A 27,422-nucleotide genomic window follows, 5' to 3' on the forward strand; every position below is an offset into this window, starting at 1 on the left:
GGCAGCCTATGGGTACGTGCCTGCAGATGGGCTGTGAGAAGACAGTCCCCCTCTGCCAGCATATCGCCATCCAGCAAAAACGTTGTGGTCTAGGCTGGCTGGGTTCTGTCCCTTGGAGAAGTCAAGAAGGGTGCAGAAGAGGGTAAGAGGGAGCAGGTAGAACACTGGGCACTGGACTGGGTGCAGGAGAAATGGGTTCTAGTTCTCCAAGGAGCTACGTGACCTTGGGGATGACCTTGGGCAAAGGACTCAGCATTCCTGCAGCTAAGCATCCTGACACCTGAGATGAGGCAGATGGTCTCATGGGTCCCTTCTATCTCAACTGTTCCAAAGCCATCTCAGAAAGAACACCACACTTTAGATAAAGCTCCTTACGGGTCAGGGAGTGACAGAAGTTTCCATGAAGGTGATGCCCTCAGGGATGGCGGGAGGGCGGGTTGGGAATTTCCCACAATCCTCTGAGGCCGGGACTACGTCCTCATGTTCACTCCTTCACGAGGCACGGTACATGGACTGCCGGTTCCCCAAGCCTGTGCCGCTCTAGACTGACACTTGGGGAGTCTGCTGTGACCTGGGCTCCAGTGTGGACCGTCTACACCACAAAAGCATGATGGCTGTACCCAGCTTTCCCAGCCTCTCTCAGAGGAATGGTTGCTAAGTTGCCTCTGAAGGCATTTCAGTCATCAGGGGCTGCTTTCTATCAGGTAACAACGTAGCCCGAGGAATGAGTTACAATTATCACACTAAATTGGAGTTCCTAAGGGCAGGAGGAATAAGAGAAACACTTGTTTGTTTCATAGGCAGGGAAGGATGCATTTGCTAAGTAGCAAATGAAAATGTGTTTGTCAGGAACATGTTATAAAAAATGAATCTGCCATGTTATTTTTCCAGCAGTACAAGCAGTCTGCTCTTCTCTCCCTCTTGTATTCACGGCAGAGAGCTCTTCTGCCTGGTTATGGGTACCTGCACCCTTGGGCTATGGTGAAAGGCCACCAGATGAGAGGCAGAATCTCCAAGCTCTTGCCAGGCTACTGGGATCTCATACGTAATCATATATTATATTCTTCCTGCTAGCTGCTGTCAAGTCAGCGACCTCATGCACAATGGAAAGAAACACTGCCTGGTCCTGCACCATCCCCATGACTCGTTGGGGATCAGACTGTGGTGATCCATAGGGCTTTCACTGGCTGATTTTTGGAAGTAGATTGCCAGGTCTTTCTTCCTAGTCTGTCTTGGTCTGGAAGCTCCACTGAAACCTGTTCAGCATCATAGCAACATGCAAACCTCCACTGACGGATGGTGGCTGTGCATGGGGTTCATTGGCTGTGAATCAAACCTGGGTTTTCTGCATGGAAAGCAAGAATTCAACCACTGAATCACCATTGCCCCCTACATATATTACCTACTAATCCATTAATCAATAAGTTATCTATACCCATAATTCTCTAGAACAGTGGTTCTCAATCATGGTTAATTTGCCCTCGGGGAACATCTGACCATGTCTGGAGACATTTTTGGTAGTCACAACTGTGTGTGCGTATGTGTGCTACTGGTATTTAGTGGGTTTAGGTCTAGGATGCTGCTATACATTCTCCAATGCATAGGACATCCAGCCCCAAATGGCAAATGTCAATCATATCAAGGCTGAGAAATTCTGAACAAGTGGTATGCAGGCAACCAACTTCTGTAGGACCCTAAAACCTCAATGCAATCATGATTTCTTTGAATACCTGAATATAGGTAAGGCCTGTGGAGTTGCCTCCAAAGCCTGCTTAAACAACTCGCCACTCCGTTGTAAAGGTGACCTGCTGTACTTTTCCTACTGCCATCTTGTAGAAAAAGCTGGCCCAGGTACACGTTGATACACGGAGGCTTATGGAATACTCTGCCACTGTCAGCCCTCAGGGTGATGTTTGCTCTGTCTTCTACAGGGAGACTGGTGTGGCCACATGTCCTTAACCACACACACTTAGGGATCTCAGAGTTTCACTCAAGATCTCTGCACTTTTGATGCCTCCTCAACTCCCAGGAATGTCTAAAGATGCTCCCATGTGAGTCTTCAGCTAAAAGCGCATTGAGCAATGGGGTCCTTGCAGGTGGAAAGGTAATGATGGAATCTCCATATCTTTAGAAATGTCTGCAGGGTCCAGCCACCAGCGGCCCCATGTGTTTCAGTTCTTGACACAATCTGTCCCTTTTGGGTCTGGGTGGTCCTGATAACTCCAGGGCTGTAGAAAAGCAAGATGGAGGACTGGTTTGGCCATCAACCTTTGGTTAGCAGCGAAGCACTTAACCATTGAGCCCCCAAGGCTTCTTTATTGGTCATTACCAAAAAAACCAAACCCTTTGCCATCTAGTCGATTCCAACTCATAGTGACCCTATAGGACAGAGCAGAACTGCCCCATAGGGTTTCCAAGGAGCAGCTGGTGGATTCGAACTGCCGACCTTTTGGTTAGCAGCTGTAGCTCTTAACCACCGCACCACCAGGCTTTCCCTCGGATGCCTACAGGCTTTCCCTCGGATGCCTAGACGCGAACAAACTGGATTCTCTGCCAAGAGCCATGCCCAGGACTACAGAGGCTGAAGCAGGGCAAACGTGACCCTCTCCAGCTATCTTCTGTCCCAGGACATCTGACACCACCATCACCCACTCCCACGTGTCTGTTCATGTTTGCAGCAAATTCTCTAGCAGTCTTCAAAAGCCAGGTAACTCCTAAGGAGCCAAATACCCTGACAAAGCCATCAATTATGCTGTTGTTGTTAGCTGCTAGCAAGTAGGCCCCTAAGTCACAGCGACTCTATGCTCGACAGAACAAAACGCTGCCCCTTCCTGCGCCATCCCCACAGTCAGTTGTGGATCGCACCATTGTGATCCATAGGGCTTATCATTGGCTGATTTTCAGAAGTAGATTGCCAGGCCTTTCTTCCTAGTCCATCTTAGTCTGGAAGCTCCGCTGACACCTGTTCAGCATCACAGCAACACGCAAACCGCCACCGACAGACGTGTGGTGGCTGCTCATGAGAGGCACTGGCTGGGAATCAAAGCCAGTTCTGCGTGGAAGGTGAAGATTCTGTCACGGAACCACGAGTGAACAACTAAAGCAAGGGGGTTATCACTGTAGTTTTCGATTGTCAGTCCCAGCACTGAGGCTTTTTTTTCATTTTTACGTCTCTTGTTTGTGCATCCATTGGTTCCCAGAGAATGGAAAGAAACCTGGAAGGAGAATTTTAAGCTTCCAGCTGGTGAGCGGTGGTATACTGCAGGCACCCCATCAATGTTTCTAGAAGGAATCCATGAATCATTGCCTATGATAAGTTCCCTCAATAATTTTGTGATAAATTGCCCCTTCTGAGGGGCATCCTCACTGGGAAATCAGGATCGGGCTAAATCAGGACATGATGACTCGATGATTTGGGGAAAGTCTCTTGTCACCCTAGCTCTAAAAAAACTATCATTGAAGTAGTTCCTTGTTGAACAGTAAAACTTGTGAAAGCCAGAACCTATGTAAGGGGTAAACCTGTCAGAGAAGGAAAACGCAAATATTTTCCACTAAAAGGAGTGACAGAAAAGCGGTAAGGCTGCACTTTGTCAAAAGCGGAAACCTTGCTAGACCTGGAAAAACAAGACAGTCCCACTGAGTGCTGGCTCTCACAGGTTTCACTGTATTACCAGCCAGTGCTAAGGGCTTCAACTGTGTCTCATTTAACATGTCCATTCAACACAAGGAAACTGAGGCACAGGCATTCAAGTGGTCTTGCTGAATCCAGGTGCATCCCTGTTCACATTCTATGTGCTTAACTACAAATACACCCTCCAGTTTTAAAATGTCTGATCTTCCTTATTTTATTTCTGCTTCTTGAAAGCTTTTGTTTTGTTTTGTTGTGGGTAGTTGCCCTCGAGTCCATTCCAACTTATGGCCACCTCATGTGGGCAGAGAACTATTCCACAGTGACCTTTCAGACCTTGATTGCCACACCTCTCTTCTGAGGCACCTGAGTGAGTTCAAACTACCAAACTTTGGCTCGTAGCTGAGTGCTTAAGCCTTTGCGCCACAACGTAAACAAACACTCAACAGAAACAGGGACAAAAATTGTATTTCTGAGAATGGCAAAAAAACAAAAAACAAAAAACAATGCTTTTCAGATTGCAGTCAGAGAGGTTAGAAAAGAAAGCTCAGGAATAAGGCAAAAGGTGCAGGGCGTTGTTCAGTTCCAGCATCCTCCTTGCGCACCTGTCCTAGCAGATTTCAGCCAGGTGGTGTTCTGGGAGAACGCACCAGTCAGGATGCTCACAGAGAAGTCACGCCAAGGCTGCGGGCCTTGGGTATCCGGGCAGTCTGCCGCCGCACTGCGCATGCGTCGCCCAGACCCTACGACCACCACGAGACGGGCGGGTAAAACCCACAGGGACATTTCGAGGGTTCAAGGGCTGGCGCTCCGGCGTCACACAAACCCCCGGGGGGTGGGGGACGTGACTCAGGCTGTCTGGCTGCACATGTACCTGGTGGCTCGCAGTGATGCCATCCTGAGCATCTTCGCCCCCTCGCCCTCATGACCCCTAGCGCCGTCTTCTCAATGACCTCCCTCCTTCCTGCCATCACGCTCTTTCCAAATTCAATCTGCGAACTGGACCCCAGCTGAGGAACTCGGCTCTGCGCGGCCCACGGCTGCGAAGCCGGCCGCTCCAGGATGTGAAGTGAGCGAGGGTGGCCGCAAACAAACTTGTCGCGCCCGCTCGCACCACTTCCCGGACCGTGGAAGTTACGGCCCTGGAGACCATAGCCGGGGACGCACACGCGCGCGGCCGCGCGGAGACGGGTCGGCGCGCGCGTGCGCAGGAGGACGCCAAGGTGCCGGGGCGCACGTATGCGGCTCTGGGCGAGCGTGCGCAGAGCGGCGCCAAGGTGCCCGGGGCGCGCGTGCGCGGGTGCATCCATGGGGGCGCGTGCGCGATGCGGGGCGGGAAGGCGGGCGCGCGCAGCTCTCCCCGCCCCTACTCGGCCGAGGAGGCGGCAGCATGGCGGCGCCCGCGACCCCGCCGCGGCCCGTCACCCACCTGCTTTTTGACATGGACGGCCTCCTTCTGGGTGGGTAGCCTGCGGCCGCCTCCCACACAAACTCACTGGGGGTGGGGCAGGGGAGGAGTGGGGGCGGGGCCGGCCTCTCAGGGCTGGCGGGCCTGGCCACCTCAGGGGCGGGTACCTCGGGCCCCCGCGCCCTCGGCCGGCCCTGAAGCGGAGTCCGCGGGCCCATGTCTGGCGGCGTCTCCGCGGCCCGGAACCCGCTTCCGGTGGCCGCCCGCGGATGGGGGGGCCGCAGCACGTCCGGGTGCACCCCCGGTGACCCTGGCCCGACGCTCGGTCACGTGGCCACCCTGGGCCCGCCCGAGCCCGCCGGCCGCCCCCTGCGCAGTCTCAGTTTCCCCATCTTCACAGCAGCCTCGATGGTACCTGCTGCCCGCCCCAGGTGACCTCGGAGGTGGACGCACCTTGATTGTAGCAGTCTATGTGGCCGTCCATCGCTGCCGGGCGGCTTGGCCCCTCAGGGGACGCCTGGCAACGACTGGGGACATTTTGGGGTGTCACAGTTGCAGGCAGGGAGGTTCTAGCCGGCAAGTAGAGGGTAGAGCTCAGGGATGCCGCTCAATGTCCTGCAGTGCTCACGGCGGTCCAGCCCGCGACAAGGGAGTATCCCCTCCAAAAGTCAGTAGTTCAGGGGGTGAGAAGCCCTGTTATTTCGCTTGGCTGCTGAGAGTGACCCATAGTCTGGGAGCTGCCTACAAATACAGAACCTCGGATCCCACCCAGTCCGGCCCCGTCAGAAGGGAAAGCTTGGGAAGCAGTGCTCTGTGCGTCGGAGGGGTTAGCAGCCCTTGCGTGTGGACTGAGCCGGTCAGTCCTGGTGAACGTCCCCTTCGCCAGTCTGTGACTACAGAAAACAGTTCAAAGAATAACAGTGTGTAACTCAAGAGAGAACTGTTGTAAACGCAGCAGAATCCACACTGCGAGATTTCATCCAACAGAAGGCTTCATACATCAAGAAAATGAAACCAGTTGCTGTAGAGTCCGTTTGGACTGCTTGTTTTTTGTGTGCTCTGGAGTCCATTCGGACTCATATAGCTACCCTGTAGGATAAAGTGGAACTGCTCCCATAGGGTTTCTTAGGCTGTAATTTCCAAGGAGCCCTGGTGGCAAAGTGGTTAAGAGCTTGGCTGCTCACCAAAAGGTCAGCAGTTTGAATCCAACAGAGGCCCGTTGGAAACCCTATGGGGCAGTTCTACTCTGTCCTGTAGGGTTGCCATGAGTCAGAATCCCCTCGACAGCAATGGGTTTAATCTTTACGGAAGCAGATCAGCAGGTCTTTTGTCGAGCTGCCGGGTGAGTTCAGACCATCAACCTTTCGGTTAGCAGCCAAGTGCTTAACCGTTGCCCCAGCTAGGCTCCTTATTTAGACTCATAACCAAAAAAAAACCAAATTGCCATCAAGTCAATTCTGACTCACAGTGACCCTATAGGACAGAGTAGAACTGCCCCATAGGGTTTCCAAGGAGTGGGGTGGATTTGAACTGCTGACCTTTTGGTTAGCAGCGGAGCTCTTAACCACTGTGCCACCAGGGCTCCAAGGTTTGTAAAAATGTCTGCATAGTTAATGTAAACTGCAGACCTGGTGGTAGTTTCACATACATGATTGCTTCAGCTCATAAAATCCTGCAAGATAGGAGGAAATAGTTGCATTTGACTAATTAAAAACATACACACTTAACTGCTGCTCAGAGAGGTGAAGTTACTTGCCCAAGGTCACACAGCAAATAAGAGGCAAAGCTGAGAAATGGATCAGGTTCTAAATTTAAATGATGTGCTTATCTTAAATGATGAGCCTGCCCTTGCTCCTGCTGATTGTATTGCTGAGTGATTCAGTAGTAATATGACTAATGATATATATAGAGAGAGAGAGAGCAAGTGCCTTGAGATGGCACAGTGATTAAGCACTCGGCTGCTAACCAAAAGGTCAGCAGTTCAAACCCACCAGCCACTCTGCAGGAGAAAGAGGTGGCAGTCTGCTTCCATAAAGATTACAGCCTTGGAAACCCAATGAGGCATTTCTTCTCAGTCCTATAGGATCGCTATGAGTCGGAATCAGCTCGATGGCAATGAGTTTGCTTTCGCGCGCGCGCGTGTGTGTGTGTGTGTGAGTGTGACACATACATATATACACACACATACGTATAAATATCACACAAAAAGCTTCATTTTATGGACACACAGATACAAACTGATAAACTCCAAAGTTAAAAAAAAAAAACTCCATAGCTGTCACTAATTGGAGAGAACAGCTACTAAATTTGAAATGACTCAATTTCAGAAAGCTTCTGGGATTCATAAGTAGTACAGTTAGTAGACATGAATTTCCCTACTCACGTGGTCAAGAAGTAAAATTGTCAGATAAATCCCGGACCTTCTAATGCCAGGTCCAGAGAGCCTGTTGTGGGAGTCTCATGAATTTTAATGCAAACTGAGATGTCTCATTAAAATTAAATTTACTAAACTTCTAAATGAGCTTGATGTTTCGTTCTGATTCGAGGCTCACACATAGCAGTTCCCTGAAGTGATGAATGGGATTTATGTGGCAAAACTGGCAGGGGTAGTTACCAACCAGGGTCCTCTTCCTTGCTAGTTAAGTGTAGTGGTTTATGCAGCATGGACCTGACACTTTTAACCCAAACCTCGGAACTGGTCAAACAAATCTGTTGCTGGAGTTGAGTCGACTCTGACTCCTGGCGACCCCCTGTGTGTCAGAGTAGAACTGTGCTCCACGGGGTTTTCCATGGCTGATTTTTCCGAAGTAGATCACCAGGCCCATCTTCCAAGGTGCCTCTGCATGGTTTCGAACTGCCAACCTTTAGGTTGGTAGCAGAGTGCTTAACTGTTTGCGCCACCCAGGAGCCCTTTGAACTGGTCAGAGAACCAAGAATTATTGCCATTTTAGAAGATAAGTCTTAGCTCTTTCTCACTTTCTGCCTGTGTTTTTTTTTTTCCCCCCTCTCCTGCCCTAATCCATCTTTGAAGTAAAAGGCCTGTAGAACTTTGTGAGGAATTTGCCTCTGTTTATTCAATTATTTTACAAAATGTCTTATCTAAACCACAGCGTTCCAAAATAGACTAATTTATCTCATTTAATCGACCAAATTATGCTTGCTCTAATTCTTTAGTGTCTCATTTTAGTATACATGCTGTTTGCATAATAATATATCATCAATTTCTAATGAGTTTTTTTTTGCAGTAGGTCTGCTCTTTGGGATGTTGAATGCATTTCCCCAGGAAGTTCCATTTGTTAATGTAGCCCCGTACCCAGGTTTCAGACAAGTAAAACCAAAAGCAAATAAGTTTTATTAGGGATTCTTATATTACAGGAGAAGTGTGTTTAATCAGAGGAGGATGAGGAAGTAAAAGGAAATTATTTTTTGTGGAAATGTTGAGAACATCCAGGCACTTTCCAGTGCTTTTGAAGTTTATTTTCCTGTTGGTTGTCCTTTCAAACAAAAACTTCACTTTCGGAGTCTGTTTTTCTTGACACGCAGTGGCAGTTAATAGGCTATGATTTAGGTAAAAATTTTCGCTGTCAAATGGAATTCAGAGAGAGAGAAAAGGGGGGCTGAGATTACTTAGGGACCAGGACAAGATTTTGAAGGCAGAAGACTATAAGTATTAAACAGGACTTGAGCGAGTGCACAAGGAAAAGTATCTAGTGAATAACTAACTCAGCTAGGGGCTGTGGAAAGCTAGGAGCACAAAGGATGGGTCTAATCTTTTTAAGAAGAAAGCTTGTCTAGAAAGCAGTGCTGTCTAATAGAAGATAACAGAGCCATGTACAATTTTCCAGCAGCAACAGTAAAAAGTAAAGAAAAAAAAATAGTGAAATTATTTGGAATGTTCAATTTTATCTACCCTCCAGTAACCACTAGTTGCAGTCAAGTCAATTCCAACTCATGACAACCCCACTTGTGTCAGAGTAGAAGTGTACTCCATAGAGTTTTCATGGCTGTGACCTTTTGGAAGCAGATTGCCAGGCCTCTCTTCCGAGGTACCTCGGAGTGTGTTTGAACCGCCAACCTTTCGGTTAGTAGCCCAGACCTTAACAGATCGCCCCACGCAGGGACTCTGTCAGTTGCCCTCGAGTTGATTCTAACTCAAGGTGACCCCGTGTGTCAGAATAGAACTATGCTCCACAGGATTTTCGAAGCTGTAACCTTTCAGAAGCGGATCACCAGGCCTTTATTATGAGACACCTCTGCTTGAGTTCAAACTGTCAGCCTTTCAGTTAGTAGTTGGACGCTTAACCGTTGAGCCATGTATGTATCTAAAATATTGTTATTCCACATATATTCTGTATAAAAGATCATTGAGATATTTTTCATTCAATTTTAATATCAAATCTTCAAAATCTGTGTGTGTTTTACACACACGTGCTCAATAGCCACATGCCTCAAGTGGCTGCCATATTGGACCACACAAGTCTAGCACTCTGGGAAGCAAACCCTATATCTGCTGTTGTAACAGCCTTGGTGTGAGGGCCAAGCAGAGGGTGGATGCTAGCAAGCTAGATATTCAGAATTAGGAGGCGTCCGGTGTATGCAAAATGTGTTTTCCAGGAGTCTGATACTTAAAATCCCTAAAAATTCAGCAAATAAGAAAGCTTAGTTTAAAATTCTTTAAAAAATAAGCAGAAAAAATACATCTGTGAGGGGAAGTAAGAGCATTTGCGGCGTGGATTATAATTTGCCATGTCTCCATAAATACGCACAGATTGCATCATTTCAGTGCGTGACACCTGGCTCCTACATCACCTTGCTATAGTCGAACATATTACCTGTTTTGTACTCATCCACACTCCCTTGGCTTTCTTCTTGCCAAAGGATAGCACTTGAATCCATTGGCAGGTACCCGTTTCACTGTCTAGGGTCTTGAAGGCAGGGACTTTGTGGGGTCTGCTGAGCACAGCACTAGAGAATCCCTGGCTCAGTGAACTAGGTACCAACCTGTCCAGTCCACCTTCAGTATCCAGACTCCCACTCATCCTTTTTAACTTTACCTCAGCTAATTTTCTTAAATACCAGGACATTGCATAGCTCATGGCAAAACAGAATCTCCCTGCCCTGGTGGCTCAGTGTTTAAGAGCTAGGCTGCTAACCAAAAGGTCGGCAGTTCAAATCCGCTAGTCGCAGTTCCACTCTGTCCTATGGTGTTGCTATGAGTTGGAATCGACCCGACGGCAGTGGGTATTTAGTATTAGTATATGCCACAGATGAAATCTTCTGAGGAACCTCCATCCATTGTGATGTCACCTGACATCATACATGTGAAGCTTAAAAGTGGAGATGTGGGGCTTTTCAGTGTCTGTTGGTTCTTCTAACTTAATGCTGTTGAGTCATACAGTCCCAGGTGGGGTTTCTAAGTGTCGGTTGGCACATTGGAGTCCCTGGTTGGTGCAAACCCAAAGGTTGAAGGTTTGAGTTCACCCAGAGGTGCCTTGGAAGAAAGTCCTGGCAATCTACTGCTGAAAAATCAGCCATTGAAAACCCTGTGGAGCACAGTTCTACTCTGACACACACAGGGTCGCCATGAATCAGAGTCAGCTCCACGGCAGCTGGTTTTTGGTTTGGCACATTTTTTAGGAAGGCAGAGCCGAATCAAGAGTCGTTCGGTACACCCCCGTGTGTGGTTCTTGGTTAGCCTCGGCACTTGCAGAGTGAGGTGATAGTGAGATGCCCTTTTATTGGGCACCGTGGGGTGTCTTTCAGGATGTTGGGGTGACTGTGGCAGTTTACATCTTTTCTTTGCTCAGCTCTCCTGGGCCCTAACAGCACAGGTTTGGGTTTTGCTTCACCTTGCTAGTGGCATTTAAGCTCCTGTGCACATCTGCAAAGAGTTGGCTGGAGTTTGGAGTAGGGTCTGAGGCCTTGGGGCAGAGCAGAGCCCACACACCAATAATCAATCAGTAATCGCTGTTGTTTCTGAAAGCTGGAAAGATGTCTGACACATGGCAAGCACGGGACATGTGCATTCATATTCAGGGTCCAAAGAGATTTGGAGTTCAGATGCGTGAAGGGGTCAGGGGAAGGAGATGATAGACTAAACAGTATGTTAGAGAAAATTTGTGAGTAATAAAGAAAGCAGTGAGTTTTGGACTAAGATTGGGAATCTCTGCTCTCTCGGGTTCTGCTTTTTCTGGTGGATGTGAGCCATGTCAGCACGGAGTTTGTTCTTGTACTTAGTGGTTCATTATCAACACACAACTACTCCTGTTTCTAGAATAATTCAGGAGGGGGTGAGATTTCAATTGCAAAATTCTGCAGATAAAAGGGAGTGTTGTCAAGCTGGCAGTATGACTAAAGGATTCCGCTGGTTTCTGTCGATGCAGGTGAAGAAATGTCCTTTCCTTCCTTTCTCCAAGCGTCCTTGTCCTCCTGACCAAACCAAAACCACCCCCCTTGCTGTGGAGTCCATGCTGAACTGCCCCATAGAGTTTCCAAGGAGCGGCTGGTGGATTCAAACTGCCAACCTTTTTGTTAGAAGCCCTATTTCTTAACCAGTAGGCCACCAGGGCTCCCTTAGCCTCCTAGTGTGGTTTTATTTGGAATCTTAGCTTTGCACACTGGGTATAGTCAAGGGCCAGCACTCATTACTTTCAGAGTTCTTACTTTTTTCTTCCTTTCTTTTTTTACCCTGACAAGCTGTCTGTTGAGGATTATTTGGTTTCCCTTATCTTCCTGATAATGTGCTCTTCTCTCTGATTCTATTTATTTGTTTACCAGTTGTTGTTAATTGCCCTGGAGTCGGCTCTGACTCATGGCGACGCCGTGTCCAATAGAACGAACTTTTGCCCAGTCCTGCACCATTTCAGTGATATTTTCATATGTCTGAATCCGTCATCGTGGCTGCTGTGTCAGTCCATCTCACTGAGGTTACTCTCCTTTTCGCTGACCCTCTACCTTACCAACCACGATGTCTTTTTCTAGTGACTGGTCTTTCCTGATGACGTGCCCAAAGTCAGCGGGCTGAAGTCACTCAGTCCTCACTTCTAAGGAGCACCCTGGTTGTATTTCTGCTAAGGCTGATGGCAGTCCACGGTATGTTTGATATTCTTCACCAGCACCACAATTCAAATGCGTCAATTCTTTTTCTGTCTTCCTTTTCCATTGTCCAGCTTTGGCATGCACGGGAGGCGGTGGGGGAGACCATGGCTTGGTATCAGTTGATCTCTGTCATTTTGCAGGAGTAAAGGGAGATGACGCACAGTTACGGAGCGTGGAAGTGGCCGCTGAAAGCCCTCGTTACGTATGGTGTGATCAAACGGTCACGGTCCTCACCAGCTCACAGTTAGGACTTAGTAAACAGAAATGTTATGAACAGTAAAGTATTTTTTTAAAATTTTACTTATTTTGTTGTCGTTGAGAAGATACGCGGCAAAACACACCAATTCAAGTTTCTACGTGTATAGATCGTGACATCGATGACATTCTTCTAGTTGCGCAGCCATCTTCACCCTCCTTTTCTGAGTTGTTCCTCCTCCATTAACATAAACTCACTGCCCCCTAAGCTTCCCTTTTGAGTTTCTTTTGTCACTTTCATCCCCTATAGATAGATGTTAAAAGAGCATAATGCTCAAGGCAGACATTTTGTACAAGTTAAACTAAACTACTGTTTGGTTTTAAGAAGACTCGGGATATTTTTGGTTGAAGATTTAAAGATTGTCTCAGGGCACTAATTTCAGGGGTTGCTCCATAGGGTTTTCAGCGGCTGATTTTTCAGAAGCAGATGGCTAGGCCTTCCTTCTGCGGCGTCTCTGGTGCACTTGAACCTCCAGCCTTTCGGTTAACAGCTGAGCACATTAAGCATTTGTGCCACCCAGTGATGCCAGAATTGCCTACAGTGGATGCCTAACGAGGATTTCCTTGAAAATGGAATCACTCTGTAGTGCACATACACTTGTGCTCCAGACACTGTTTTTCCGCCTGGCTTTGCAAAGGGGGCCATTGTCCTTGTAGCATCTCTTCACACAGCGGTGAGTGTGTGGCTTTGCAAAGGGGGCCGTTGTCGCTGTAGCATCTCTTCACACAGCGGTGAGTGTGTGGCTTTGCAAAGGGGGCCGTTGTCGCTGTAGCATCTCTTCACACGGCGGTGAGTGTGTGGTTGCTTTGTCATCCTCCTCCTCCACCTTCCTTACACACCGTCTCCTTCACTTACACACTCATTAGGACGTGTGCCGTCAGTAGCCGAGTATCTGCAGGTAGAGGTGCCCACGCGTGGGATGGGGACAGTCACCTCCGGGACGACCTCGGCCAGCAGGACGTTCCACAGCCTGGCTCCTGGCCCCAGGCCGCACGCTTGGTACACATCCACTCTGCTCATCCAGCCTTGGGAGCAGGGCCAAGCTTCCTGCCCTTTCCTGAGTGATGATGCCATGTTTAGATAATGCTGCCTATCACACAACTAGTCAAGGACAGGCCAGGAGCAAACCTACGTGTGCATCTACATCCCATGAGAGGGAGTGACCATGGTCTGCAGGGTGGGGTACAGGAGTGGTGGAACCCGGCCCCGTGTGTTCCTGTGGCCACCCATCTGCTGCCCGGTGATAGATTCGGTTAGAATGGAGTCCAGCTACCAAGCCGATGATGCGGTAATGCTGCCGGAGGCTGCTAACACAGCAAGGACAGCAAAACCCTGTGCCTGGACAACTGTGTTCTCTAGGAGGGCTTGGTCAGAGCTCTGGTGGCACAGAAGGTTAAATGCTCGGCTGTTAAATGAAAGACTGACTGGTGGATCCCACCCAGCTGCTCCAGGGGAGAAAGACCTGGCGTTCTGCTTCTGTAAAGATTACAGCTTAGGAAACCCTATGGGGCAGTTCTGCTCTGTCACACGGGGTCACTGTGAGTTGGAATCCACTCGACGGCACGACGGCGCCCAGTAACAACAACAACCGGAGTGTTTTTTAACGCTAAGCGGGTGCGGGGGTGGAAAACAAACCCTTTTGACTTTTGGCAAGGAGTCTCTTCATGGGGCTAGACTCCTAGTTGGAGTTCTGCCAGAACTAGCGGGGTGACTTTGGGTCAACAAGATACTCAACCCCTCTGTCTCTCAGTAGAATGAGGATAATGAAATACAGCACTTTCCTCAAGGCTGGTTTCGAAACGTAAATGACGTCACTGCATACTTGAATAGGTCTTAGGACACTCTGACTTCTAGAACACGCAACACGCTTGCTTGTTAAGTAACTGCCCAAACCCTGGCCTCTGGGAACATAGTTAGGGACGTGTCTCCTTTATACTCCAGCCATGAAGGCAGTGGTGGTCCATTGGGAGAATTCTCACGTTCCATGCAGGAGACCCAGGTTCCATTTCAGGCCAGCCGCACAGCCGCCGCGTGTCTGTCAGCGGAGGCTTGCGTGCTACTGTGATGCTGAACAGGTTTCAGCAGAGCTTGCAGACTAAAGATGGACTAGGAAGAAAGGCCTGGTGATCTCCTTATAAAAATCAGCCAGTAAAAAACCTGTGGACCACTGTGGTTGTGCATTCGGTTACTATGAATCAGTGGCCAGCTCGAGGCCTGCTAACAACAATAAAGGTGTTCTAACCTGGCAGAGCAGAGATGTGTGGAAGGACAGATTCCACCAGCCTGAGTTGTGTTTCTCGCACAGAAATGCTCCTTGACCTTGTTGTCCCTCTATAGCTTCTCTCTTTCTGCTCCATTCCTGTCAAGCTTCTTAAAACAGCAGGCAGGATTCACCATCCCTACTCCCTTCTTTAGGACACCCTGGGTGGCGCAAACAGTTAAGCGCTCGACTACTAACCGAAAGGTTGGTGGTTTGAACCCACCCAGAGGTGCCTCGGAAGACAGGCCTGGTGATCTGCGTCTGAGAGGTCGCAGCCCTGAAAACCCCACAGAGCATTTCTGCTCTGCACAGACAGGGTCGCCATGAGTTGGATCAGCTAACAGCAACTCCCTCCTTTCCCTCACTGCAAGCTGGCTTCAGTCCTACAGCTGACAGATTTTGTTCTGGTGAATGTACTGGTGACTTCCAGATGGCCAAGTCCAGTAAGTGCTCTCATATATTTCCAGAGCTTTCTGCCTCATTTGACACTTTCCCACTCTGCATGGACACCTGTCCCTTGCTTTCACTGGCAGGTCCTTGTCTGTCTTCCTCATACCCTTGTCTTCCTCTTCACTTCTATTTGGTGTCCCCACGGACCCCCTTCTAAACTCATGGTTCCAGCTGATGCCTAGGCACCAACATGTCCTTGGCCTCTATGGATGGCCCCCCTCACATCCTTCTTGAGTGCCTGCCTGCAAGTCCCAGGGACCACTAGGTATTCCTACCCTGTTGTTGTTAGGTGCCATCAAGTCGGTTCCGAGCCGTAGTGACCCCGTGTACAACAAAACAAAACACTCCCAGGTCCTGCACCATCCTCACAATCATTGTTATGTTTGAGTCTCTTATTCCTACCCTGGTGGTGCAGTGGTTAAGTGCTCAACTCCTCACTGAAAGGTCTGCAGTTGGAACCCACCAGCTGCGCCAGTGTGGCAGTCTGCTTCTGTAAAGATTTCAACCTAGGAAACCCCATGGAGCAGTTCTACCCTGTCCTATAGGATCGCTATGAGTCGGGATTGACTTGACGGCAGTGGGTTCAGTTTTGGGTTTAGTGATCCAGAGGCAGCACGAAGCACCGGCTTTTAAATGTAGACTCCCTGCCCGATTGTGTTCTTCTGCATTGTCTTGTTGGGGAATGACAGCCTGAGCCACACAGATCCGAATCGGGAAGTCATCCCTGATAACTTCATTCTCCCCCGCCTCCCAGCATTCCAAGTACTTAAAGCCCAAACCCGTTGGCATTGAGTCGACACCGACTCACGGCGACCCCATGTGTATCAGAGTAGAACTGTGCTCCAGAGGGTTTTCAGTGGCTGATTTTTCAGAAGTAGATCACCAGGACTTTCTTCTGAGGCACCTCTGGGTGGACTCAAACCTCCAATCTTTCAGTTAGCAGCCAAGTGCCTTAATTGTTTGCACCACCAACAACCGAATAAACACAAACCCATTGTCATTGAGTCCATTCTGACTCATGGTGACCCCATGTGTGTCACAGTAGAATTATGCTCCCTAAGATTTTCATTGGCTGAGTTTTCGGAAGTAGATTGATCACCAGGCCTTCCTTCCAGACAACTGTGCATTGACTCAAACCTGTAATCTCTCAGTTAGCGGCTGAGTGTTTTACTCGTTTGCACCCCCAAGGGACTCCTTAAGCTAACTGAGACGGGAGACTGGTAATGACCAGTAAACCATTTACCGTGGAGTTGACTCATGGCGACCCCATACGGCTTTCAATGGCTGATTTTCCGGGAGTAGATCACCAGGCCTCTGCTTATTTCTAAATAATTTCAAAGCCATTTTCATTTCATTCCAGCCACGATTGCCTTTCTTTGGACTCTCAGCCTTTTCCCTGGTCTAAAAGTAGTATTCACTGAGAGCTTTTACCCCGTATTTGGTGCTGTCTTGAGCACTTTATAGGCATTGTGTCTCACTTCCCTCTCACAGCTAGTGGATGGCACGTGGTTATTCTCAGTATCACTACTCATTTTGCAGATGAGGAAACCGAAGCGTCATGAAGTCAGGCGACTTGACTTTAGAGGCATTGACTATGAGAGTTGTGTCTCTTCTCACCACTTTGGAAACAGATACAATTCACAAAGAACACAGGGGTCCTGCAGGGCAGTTCTGCTGCTTCCAGAAAGATCAGCAGCACTTGCTGAATGTTGATGTGCATGTGGATGAATCTGCAAACGGTCCCAGGACCCAGGTGCATTTGTTGAAAGGGGACCTGGTGAAAGGAAGGACCTCACCAGGAGGCTTTTCTCTTGCTCTTGTTCCTAGATTTCTTGCGTGACAGGAATTTTACCATAAACTGGCCCTAAAATACTTTTCAAGAGAAAGATCTCAGAGGTGGATAAGAATAGCCTCAGGCTCTATCTATGATGTACGTTGTACCCTCTCCCCTCTGTTGCTCAGCTCTGTGGTCATCTTGCAGACTCTTAGGTTACCTCTGGGTGGGCCAGATGCAGCTGGCTGGACTTGTTCTTCCCCGGGAGCTCCAGCAATATCTCAGCACCTGTCTTGTTAAACCAGTTGTTGTCACCTGGAGCACCCTGCTAAAAACATTTAAGTCGCCCACTGGTTATTTGAGCAATGAGGCAGCCAGCCACTGGAGGCAGTTAAAGTGGTTCCATGCTGCCAGCATTTGCATGGATCCATTCCGGTGGCTGAAGATGGAAGGTGCTTTCTGCTCTTGAGAGGTTTTCTGTTGGCTGATGGGGGAAGGTGGACATAGAGCTTTAACTTCAAGAGGAATTTCAGAAAAGCATGGCAGAGTGGAGGAGCCTTGGTGGAGCAGTGGTTAAGTGCTAGGCTACTAACCAAAGGGTTGGTGGTTTAAATCTGCCAGCTGCTTCACAAGAGAAAGATGTGGCAGTCTGCTCTGGTAAAGAATGCAGCCTTAGAAACCCTGTGGGGCATTTCTACTCTGTTGCTGTGAGTTGGAATCAGCTCACAGCAGTGGGTTTGTTTTGGTTAGGAGAAAGATGTAGCAGTCTGCTTCTGTAAAAATTGTTGTTAGGTGCCATTGAGTTGGTTCTGTCTCACAGCAACCCTGTGTACAACAAAACGAACGAAATACTACCCGGTCCTGTGCCATCACAATCGGTGTTATGCTTGAGCCCGTCATTGCAGCCACTGTGTCTGTCCATCTCGTTGAGGTTCTTCCTCTCTTTCTTGACCCTCTGCTTTACTAAGCATGACGTTCTTCTCCAGGGACGGGTTCCTCCTTATAACATGTCCCAAGTACATGAGACAAACTTTCGCCATCCTTGCTTCTAAGGAGTATTCTGGCTGTACTTCTTCCAAGACAGGTTTGTTCATTCTTCTGAAGTCCATAGTATATTCAGTATTCTTCACCAGCACCATAATTCAAAGACATCAATTCTTCTCTGGTCTTCCTTATTCATTGTCCAGCTTTCTCATGCATATGAGGCGATTGAAAATACCATGGCTTCGGTCAGGCACACCTTAGTCCTCAAGGTGACATGTTTTGCAGCAGATTTGCCCAATGCAATGCATTGTTTGATTTCTTGGCTGCTGCTTCCATGGGCATTGATTGTGGATCCAAGTAAAATGAAATCCTTGACAATTTCAATCTATTCTCCATTTATCATGATGTTGCTTATTGGTCAAGTTGTGAGAATTTTTGTTTTCTTTATGTTGAGGTGTAGTCCATACTGAAGGCTTTAGTCTTTGATACTCATTTGTAAGTGCTTCAAGTCCTCTTTCCTTTTCGCAAGCAAGGTTGTGTCATCTGCATAATGCATGTTGTTAATGAGTCTTCTTAGAATCCTGATGCAGTAAAGATTACAGCCTTGGCAATCCTATGGGGCAGTTCTGCTCTGTCCTGTAGGGTCGCTAGGAGTCAGACTCAACTAGACAGCAGTAATTTTTTAAGGGGCCCTGGTGGCGCAGTGGTTAAGCTCTCAGCTGCTAACTGAAAGGTCAGTGGTTTGAACCTACCCACCAGCACCGCAGAAGAAAGGCCTGACAGTCCGGTTCTTTAAAGATTGTTGTTGTTAGCTGCTGTCAGGTCGACTCTGACTCATGGGGAACCCATGTGTGCAAAACAGAACTGCTGCATAGGGTTTTCAAGGCTATGACCTTTTGGAAGCAGATCGCCAGGCCTGTCTTCTGAGGCATCTCTGAGTGGGTTCGAACTTTCAGCTCACGGTAGAGTGCTTAACGGTTTGCACTGCCCAGAGATTGCAGCCCTCTGTCCAGACCCTCCCTTTCAGGTCCAATCTGTTGCCTGGAGATGACAGGAATTTGCACCCTGGAAGCCCTCTCTGCTGCTGTTCTTCCTATTCCAGCTGGGTCACAAACAGGGAGACGTAGGGGGCACAGCCTCAACTACCAAAACCAAAGCAAAAAATCCGTTGCTGGCGAGTTGATTCCGACTCATAGCAACCCTCTAGGACAGAGTAGAACTGCCCCATAGGGTTTCTGAGGAGCACCTGGTGGATTTGAACTGCTGACGTTTTGGTTAGCAGCCAAGCTCTTAACCATTGCGCTACCAGGTCCCCTCCACCCCTCCCCCATTATATCATTCTTACTCATATTACCAAAACAAACGAACAAACCAACCCATTGCTGTGGAGTTGATTCCAACTCATACTGACCCTATAAGACAGAGTAGAACTGCCCCATAGGGTTTCTGAGGAGCGCCTGGTGGATTCGAGCTGCCAACCTGTTGGTTAGCAGCCGAGCTCTTAACCACTGTGCCATCAGGGCTCTATGGGTATATTATTTACCATTGTGCTACCAGGTCCCCTCCACCCCTTCCCCCCCAACCAGGTGGAGTTTATTTAGCTGTGAGATGCTTGCTGGTTTCCAAATAGAAGTCCCTGGGTGGTGCAAACAATTCATGCTTGACCACTATCCTAAAAGTTGGTAGTTCAAACCCACCCAGTGGCAGCCGCAGACCTGTGATCTGCTTCTGTCAGGATTACATTACAGCCAAGAAAACCCTAGAGAGTGGTCCTACTCTGTCACATGGGGTTGCCACGTGCTGGAATCGACTCAGTTGCACCAAGGTTGGTTTGGTTTTTGGTTTTTCCAGAGCAGGGCAAGAAAAGGAAATGCTTTAGGATAAATAGTGGAGTCAACTCACCATGTTCCGGGGATACTTTGAAAAGAACCATTGATTTGGTGGTACTGTTTTGTTATGTTTATACAACATGGTTTTACACCCAAAGTCATTTTTCTTTTCAGTCAACATTGGTTGTATCAAAGTGGGCCAGTATGTGCTCTGTGCAGTGAGCGTGAGGCCGTTCTGCAGAGCTTACGTTTCTGGTGGTAACTGAGATCAGGGTTGCGCTTTCCTTTGCCTTCCCCAAAGGCGTCCTGCCCAAACGGGGCAGACCTGTGAAAGGTCTGAATCCTTGAATAACGAAAGAAATCGTTTTCTAGAAAGAATGTCAACACTTATACAAAGTCCCCAGGTGGTGCAAATGGTTTGAATGTACCCAGAGGCACCTTGGAAGAAAGGCCTGGTGATCTACTTCCCAAAGATCAGCCATTGAAATCCCTATGGAACACAATTCTAGTCTGACACACATGGGGTTGTCATGAGTCTGAGGTTTTTTTTGGGGGGGGGGGTGGTCTGTGTTTCTATAATCTGTATATCTGTGTAGTCCGTGGGTGGTACAAATGGTTAACGCATTCAGCTGCTAACTGAAAGTTTGGAAATTCGAATCCACCCAGAGTTGCCTGGGAAGAAAGCCCTAACAAATGACTTCTGAAAGATCCAGCCATTGAAAACCCTCTGGAGCACAGTTGTACTCTGGCTCACATGAGGGTCACCATGAGTCGTAGTCAAGGGAATGGCAGCTGGTAGTTTTACAAACAAATAATAAGTAAATCAACTGCCGTTTCCAGAGAGGCAGTTCTTGCTGGTCACGGTTTTTGCAAGTGATCCCTCTTTTCTTGAGGGGACATGGGGTAAGCAGAATGTTTAAAGTACCCTGAAGGCAAAGACAAAAAAGAACTGCGCCCAGCTCTTGGAGCTGAGAGCAAAACTGTGAGCAAAACACTGGATTCTAGATTGTGCCCTGGATGAAGGCCAGGATTGAGGTCTGCTTTGTTGACTGTTCTTCACTTAGTAATTTGTCTACACGTTTGGAGGGACAGCGAGATGTTATAGTACACGGTGAGGACTAGGTGGATCCAATCTGTTAGATCACCTCTTCTCTTGTTAGTTACTGTCGCGTCGATTCTGACTCACGCAGAGTGGAAGTGTTCCATAGGGTTTGCAATGCCTGTGACCTTGTGGAAGCAGATTGCCAGGCCTTTCTTCTGAGGTGCCTCTGGGTGAGTCTGAACAGCCAACCTTTCGGTTAGTAGTGCAGCATTTAACCATTTGCGCCACCCCGGCACCCCTTCTCTACGCACTTCATTTTCAACACATCACAGGCACTGTGAGAATATAAGACAGACACAAAGGAGGACTGCCGTTTTGTGTGTGTCCTGTGATGCCGAGGTGTTAGTAAGTATTGTTTACAAAATGTTGGGGTATCGCTAATTAAACCCTGACACCTCTCTCCCATATCCTCGCATTCTCTAATTATGTTCAAAGCGGTGGCGGCCAGAGCTGCCAGAGGCCAGGGGCTCTCTCCACTCTGGGTCCTGCCTTCACTCGAGGATTGTGTTTAACTTGTAATTTCACCGGCAGGAGCCCGTCGGCGAGATGCATTCGGACGCAATTATACTTAATAAACAGTTACCAGTTACAGAAAGGAGGGATGGTGGGGAGTTGGGCTAGGTATTTATAATCTAAAAAAAAAAAAAAATTAATCCTTAATTATTCAGGGAATAATCATCATGGGCCCTGCTGCTTCTCCGGGTGGCTGTGTGAATCTGATGTGCGTCATCATCATTCATTAGCATCGATACTAGAGTGTAAATGAAGAGCCTAAAATAATTTAGATGCACGGTACTTGGGCACGTGGAGCGCGTTTCCCCTGAGAGAAGTATTACAAGTGGTAGTTAGATGCCCAGAACCACGTTCAGAAAACCTGTCACGGACCTGGGGAGCCGCCTTATTTCCAAGTTTGCCTCCAAAACCCAAACCATACCCGCTGCTATTGAGTCAATTCCGACTCATAGTGACCCTATATGACAGAGTACAACCGCCCCGTAGGGTTTCCAAGGCTGTCATCTTTACGGAAGCAGACAGCCACATCTTCGTCCTGCGGAGCAGCTGGTGGGTTCCAGCTGCCGGCCTTTTGGTTAGCAGCTGAGCACTGTAACCACTGCTGCACCAGGGCTCCTTCACGTATACCTGAGCCTCTCTTGTTTATTATAGGAAATTCTGTTCTGGGCACCAACTTGGAATGGCAGGAACTTAACGTCTGCCCGGGGCAGTGACTCCCCTGGAGGTAACCTTGGATTCTAGCACTTTTTTATTCACCGCCCTTATATTATTGTTTATAATATATTTATATGACATATGATATTGCGCCCTGGGTGGTGCATAAGGTTAAACGCTCGACTACTAGCCCTAAGGTCGGTGGTTCAAACTCACCCAGAAGTGCCTCAGAACACAGGCCTGGCGAGCTGCTTCCAAAAGGTCACAGCCTTGAAAACCCTATGGAACAGTTCTGCTGTGTACACATGGGGTAGCCATGCGTTGGAAATAGACTCCATAGCAACTAACAACAACAGAATAAAGCTATACACATAAGGGGTGATGTATTACAAGCACTTGATGTGACCGATGTGAGTTTCTTTGTTCTCAGACCTGACTGCCGTGTGCTGGACGCTTTGATTTTAAAAATATATATACCTATTAATGCTTGAGATTCAAAAACTTACTTAGCTGTTCCTTAAGCTTTTAATTTCTGCTTATCCTGTTTATCAGTCTAGTAAGTTTTAACATAATAAAATAATAGTGTTTGATTCTGTTCATAATTTTTTTAATAAACTTAAACACCTTTATACTTGTTAAGCCATATTTATAAAACTACCATATTTTATCTCCTTGTTGAGTGCATCAGTTGTCTGAATTCAGAAGCATACAGTGAAACATAAACATTTCTGAGTAGCCAGCGATCAATTTAAGGCCTTGGGGTTTGCTTTGACATTACCCAAAGGATTTGATCTTTGTCCTTGGTTCCTGAGAGTTGGCCTTGAACACCTCGGAATTTCCCCCAGTGGTCATAAGCGTCTTTGATGACGGCTCCAGTCCACACCTGACCTAACAGAGTATGCTAATTAACTCTCAGATGGGGGCTGGCCAGGCCAGAAAGACCCACCTCATGATGTCAACCTCTTTCTTCATCACCTTGTGATTAGGGGAGAGGGGCTGGAGTTTGCATTATGTAAGGAGACCTCCAGTTAAAGCTCTGGACTTGGAAGCTCCATGAGCTTCCTGGTTGGTGAAAGACATCAGTGCACGTGGGAGGGTCCTGTGTCCCTTCTTAGGAACATGGAGGCTCTGAGCTGGGAACCCTCTCCGACTTCGCTGTATGCGTCTCTTCGTTTGTATCCTTTTTGCTCTAATAAAACTGTAATCAACAACATATAGAGTTTTCCCTGAGTTCTGTAAGTTGTTCCAGTGAATTCTGAAATCCGAGGGAGTAGTGGGGAGCCCGGGGGGCCCCAAGCTCGAGGCCGGCATCCTGAAGCGGTAGTGGGAAAAGCCCTCATTTGTAGTCAGCAGGTCCGACGTGACGGTGTCATGGGGACTGCCGTGCTTGTGGCTAGCGTCTGAGGTCTTGGGCTGATGTGGCAGTCTGGAGGGCTGGCCTTTAACTTGTCAGCTCTGACCTTGGGCTCCTGGTGGTTGAGGTCAGAGGAGGAAGTGCTGTGTGTGTGACTGGTGTCAGAACGGAGGGGACCAGAATTGAATTTCATTGAATTTATCCTTACAGCTTGGTATCAGAAAAAAGTGAGAATTTGAATATATCCACTCAAAGTCTAATAAATTAAGTTTATAAAAAGTACGAACCTAAAGTTCACTTTAATGGTCCAGTAGAGCCCCGGTAATGTTGTCTTAATTGCAAGTATAAATAAATGATTCAAGTATGCGCTTAAAATTGTACTTACAGCATTATCTTCCCTAATAGACCAAATTCAATTAAAGTGTTCAAGTAATGAAAAGAATAAAAAAAATTATTCTCTGGTTTTGCTTCTCTTAAATATCCTTTAGTGCCACTGTGAAAGCCCGAATACTAGATTATTGATTTGATGTGATGTTCAGATAAGAACTTAAATTTTACAATGCATAGATAGGAAAGATAAAAAATGATTAAAGAATATGACCGTGCTTCTCACACTGGGGTAGGCGAATGTGATATGAAGGATAAACTTGACTCTTCTTTCTGAAACTTCAGGTTTACACCAAGCTATAGGTAGACCGAAAGAGCCCTGGTGGCACAGAGGTAAAGTGCTCAGCTGCTAACTGAAAGGTTGGAGATTCGAACCCACCAGCAGCTTCGCTTACGTGAAGATTGCAGTCTTGGAAATCCTACAGGGGCAGTTCTACCATGTCCTATAGGGTTGCTGTGAGTCGGAATCGACTCGATGGCAGCAGATTTGTTTTTTGGGTTGACATATAGGCAGAGAGATAGATTTGGGGTTTATAGATAGATAGACAGACAGCTGCCATTGAGTCAACTCCAACTCATGGCTATCTTATATACAACAGAACGAAGCATTGCCCTGTCCTATGTCATCCTCACAATTGCTGGCATAGCCCATCTTTGTGACTATCGTGCCAGTCCATCTCACCGAGGGCCTCCCTCACTCTCACTGGCCCTCTACTTCCCCTAGCATGATGCCCTCTTCCAGTGATTGATCCCTCCTCATAGTGTGTCCAAAGCAAGCAAGTTGGACAGCGTTCTGTTGTGATTCATAAGGTTTCCACTGAATTTGAGACTTACTTTATAGACTAGTGTATGGTTTGGGCTTAATCATAGCAACAATTGTGAGAATGGCGCAGGATCGGGCAGTGTTTTGTTCTGTTGTACATAGGGTCGGTGACTCAGCAGCACCTAACAATAACATGTGGTCTATCCTGGAGAATGTTCCATGTGCACTAGAGAAAAATGTGTGTTCTGTTAGTGCTGGGTGCAGTGTTCTGTAGATGTTTGTTAGGTGTAGGTGATTTATTAAGAACACCAAAAACCAAACCCATTGCTGTTGGGTCAATTCTGATTTATAGTGACCCTATGGGACAGGGTAGAACTGCCCCGTAGGGTTTCAAGGAGCAGCTGGTGGATTCGAACGGCCGACCTTTTGGTTAGTAGCCGAGCTTTTAACCACTGTGCCACCAGGGCTCCTTGGTGGTTTACAGCGCGGTTCAAGTCTTCTGTTCCCTTGTTGGTCGTCAGACCACCTGCTCTCTCCGTCACTGACAGTGAGGTGTTGAAGTCTCCAGTTGTTATTGTTGAGCTGTCTGTTTTCCACTTCAGTTCTGTTTTTGCTTCACGGTGGCTCTGTTGTTGAGTTCACATATGTTTGTAATTGTTGCATCTTCTTGATGGACTGGCTCTTTAATCATTATAAAATGCTGTTTGCTTCTAGTAAAGAATTTTTTTCTTAAAGTCTAATTTATCTGTTGCTAGCATAGCTGTGGGGCCTTGGTGGCACAGTGCTTAAGAGCTCAGCTGCTAGCCAAAAGGTCGGCAGTTTGAATCCACCAGCCGCTCATTGGAAACCCTGTGGGTCAGTCTACTCTACTCTGTGGGGTGACTGAGTTGAAATTGCCTTGATGGCAGTGGGTTTTTAGCTTTAGTACAGCTATAGCAGGTCTGTTTTGGTTTCTGTTTGTGTGGTAAATCTTTTTCTGTCCTTTTGCTTGCAGCCTTGTTGCGTCTTTCTATCTAACGTGTGTCTCTTGTAGACAGTATATCGTTGGATTTGTTTTCTTTAGTCCATTATGCCATTGTCTGCTTTTTATTTATTTAAATATTTTTTTGTTGTACTTTAAATGGTTTACAGAACAAATACTTTGTCATTAAGCAGTCAGTACACATATTGTCTTACGACAATGGTTAACAACCCCACGACATGTCAACATTCTCCCTTCTCGATCTTGAGCTCCTTTTTATTGGTGAAAATATACATAGCCAAAGTTACACCATTTCAAAAGTTTCTACATGTACAATTCAGTGACATCGATTACATTCTTCCAGTTGTGCTGCTATTCTAACTATCCTTTTCCAAGTTATTCCATAACCATTATCTTGAACTCACTGCCCCCTAGGCTTCCCATCAAACCTTTTGAGTTGCTGTTGTCAATTTGATCTCACATAGGTAATTCTTTTTTTTTGTACCTTAGATGAAGGTTTACAGAACAAATAGTTTCTCATTAAACAGTTAGGACACATATTGCCCTATGACAAAGGTTAACAACCCCACGACATGTCAACATTGTCTCTTCTCAACCTTGGGTTCCCTATCACCAGCTTTCTTGTCCTCTCCTGCCTTCTAGTCCTTGTCCCTGGACTGCTGTGTCTCATTAGTCCCATTTTGTTTTATGGGGCTGTCCAATCCCTGGCTGAACGGTGAACATCAGGAGTGACTTCACCACTGAGCTAAAAGGGTGTCTGGGGGCCGTACTCTCAGGGTTTCTCTAGTCTCTTTCCGGCCAGTAAATCTGGTCTTTTTTTATGAGTTAGAATTTTGTTCTACATCCTTTTCCAGCTCTGTCCAGGACCCTCTGTTGTGGTCCCGGTCAGAGCAGTCAGTGGTGGTAGCCAGGCACCATCTAGCTGTACTGGACTCAGTCTGGTGGAGGCTTTGGTAGCTGTGGTCCATTAGTCCTTTGTACTAATCTTTTCCTTGTATCCTGTTCTCTTCATTCTCCCTTGCTCCCGAAGGCGTGAGACCAGTGGAGTATCTTAGATGGCTGCTCACAAGCTTTTAAGACCCCAGAAGCTACTCACCAAGGTAGAATGTAGAACCTTGTCTTTACAAACTCTTTTTCATGTATATCAGCTTCTTGTGCAAATTAATGTAGAAACATCATTGTACTCCCAATATCTGAAGGATTGAAGACTCTCTGTTGTTTGGACACGTGTCCCTGGGTGGTACAAATGGTTAAACACGGGACTACTAGCTGAGATGTTGGTAGTTTGAACCCGTGCAGTGGTGCCTAGGAAGTGTAATGCCTGGTGATCTACATCCAAAAGGTCACAGCCTTGAAAATGCTATGGGGCAGTTCTACTCTGCTCACATGGGGTCAGCATGAGTCAGAGTCAACTAACAACACCTCCTTTGTACAGCTCTCTTTAAAGATCGTGTAGCTCTCAGGAATTTATAAACTCAGATCCATAGCTCTCTATCCTGCCACCACCGTCCTGGGCGTGGCTGAGAGAGAGGCCTGTCACCCAGCACACCAGTGAAGGAGCCCTCAGGATGGACCAGACCCCAGTATTCTCATTGCAGCGTCAAACCCTGAGTGACCCCAAGCCTCCCCTTGGCCTCCTACCTTTGGCTTTTCTCCCCAAAAAGCCTCCCTCTTCTCTGTGGAGGTGACAGGCTGTCACCCCATGTGAACTAGGGTACCTCTTCTCCTGTGAAAGCACCCCTTCAATCCCACCTCCCCCATAATTATAAGCAAGTGAGAAGTGCAACCTGCTCTTAGCCCCGAGCGTGTGGGGGTGGAGGACGGACTCCCTGCAGCACCAGGGGCTAGCTGACACCGCCCTGGTTTCTGCTCAGTTCTGCCGGGGGAGGACAGATTAGGGACAAGAGCTGGTGGAACGCGAGGCCCATGGGTCTAAGTACCAGTCCACCGAGGCTCTCCTCAGGGGTCCTTTCTGTCGTC

At 47.7% G+C, this 27,422-nt stretch overlaps 1 protein-coding gene across 1 annotated transcript in view; it reads left to right on the forward strand.

The window, feature by feature from the left end:
* The first annotated feature begins 4,992 nt into the window (after positions 1-4,992).
* The window catches only part of PUDP (pseudouridine 5'-phosphatase), a 70,184-nt gene continuing 47,754 nt past the window's right edge, over positions 4,993-27,422 (forward strand). Inside the window, exon 1 of the mRNA XM_004385182.2 lies at positions 4,993-5,088. Within this exon, the coding sequence (XP_004385239.1) occupies positions 5,019-5,088 (70 nt within the window). The 5' untranslated portion in view covers positions 4,993-5,018. The remainder of the gene's footprint in view (positions 5,089-27,422) is intronic.

Source organism: Trichechus manatus, unplaced genomic scaffold (genome assembly GCF_000243295.1).
Source record: "Trichechus manatus latirostris isolate Lorelei unplaced genomic scaffold, TriManLat1.0 scaffold00134, whole genome shotgun sequence".
In the NCBI taxonomy this organism is placed as follows: Eukaryota; Metazoa; Chordata; class Mammalia; order Sirenia; family Trichechidae; genus Trichechus; species Trichechus manatus.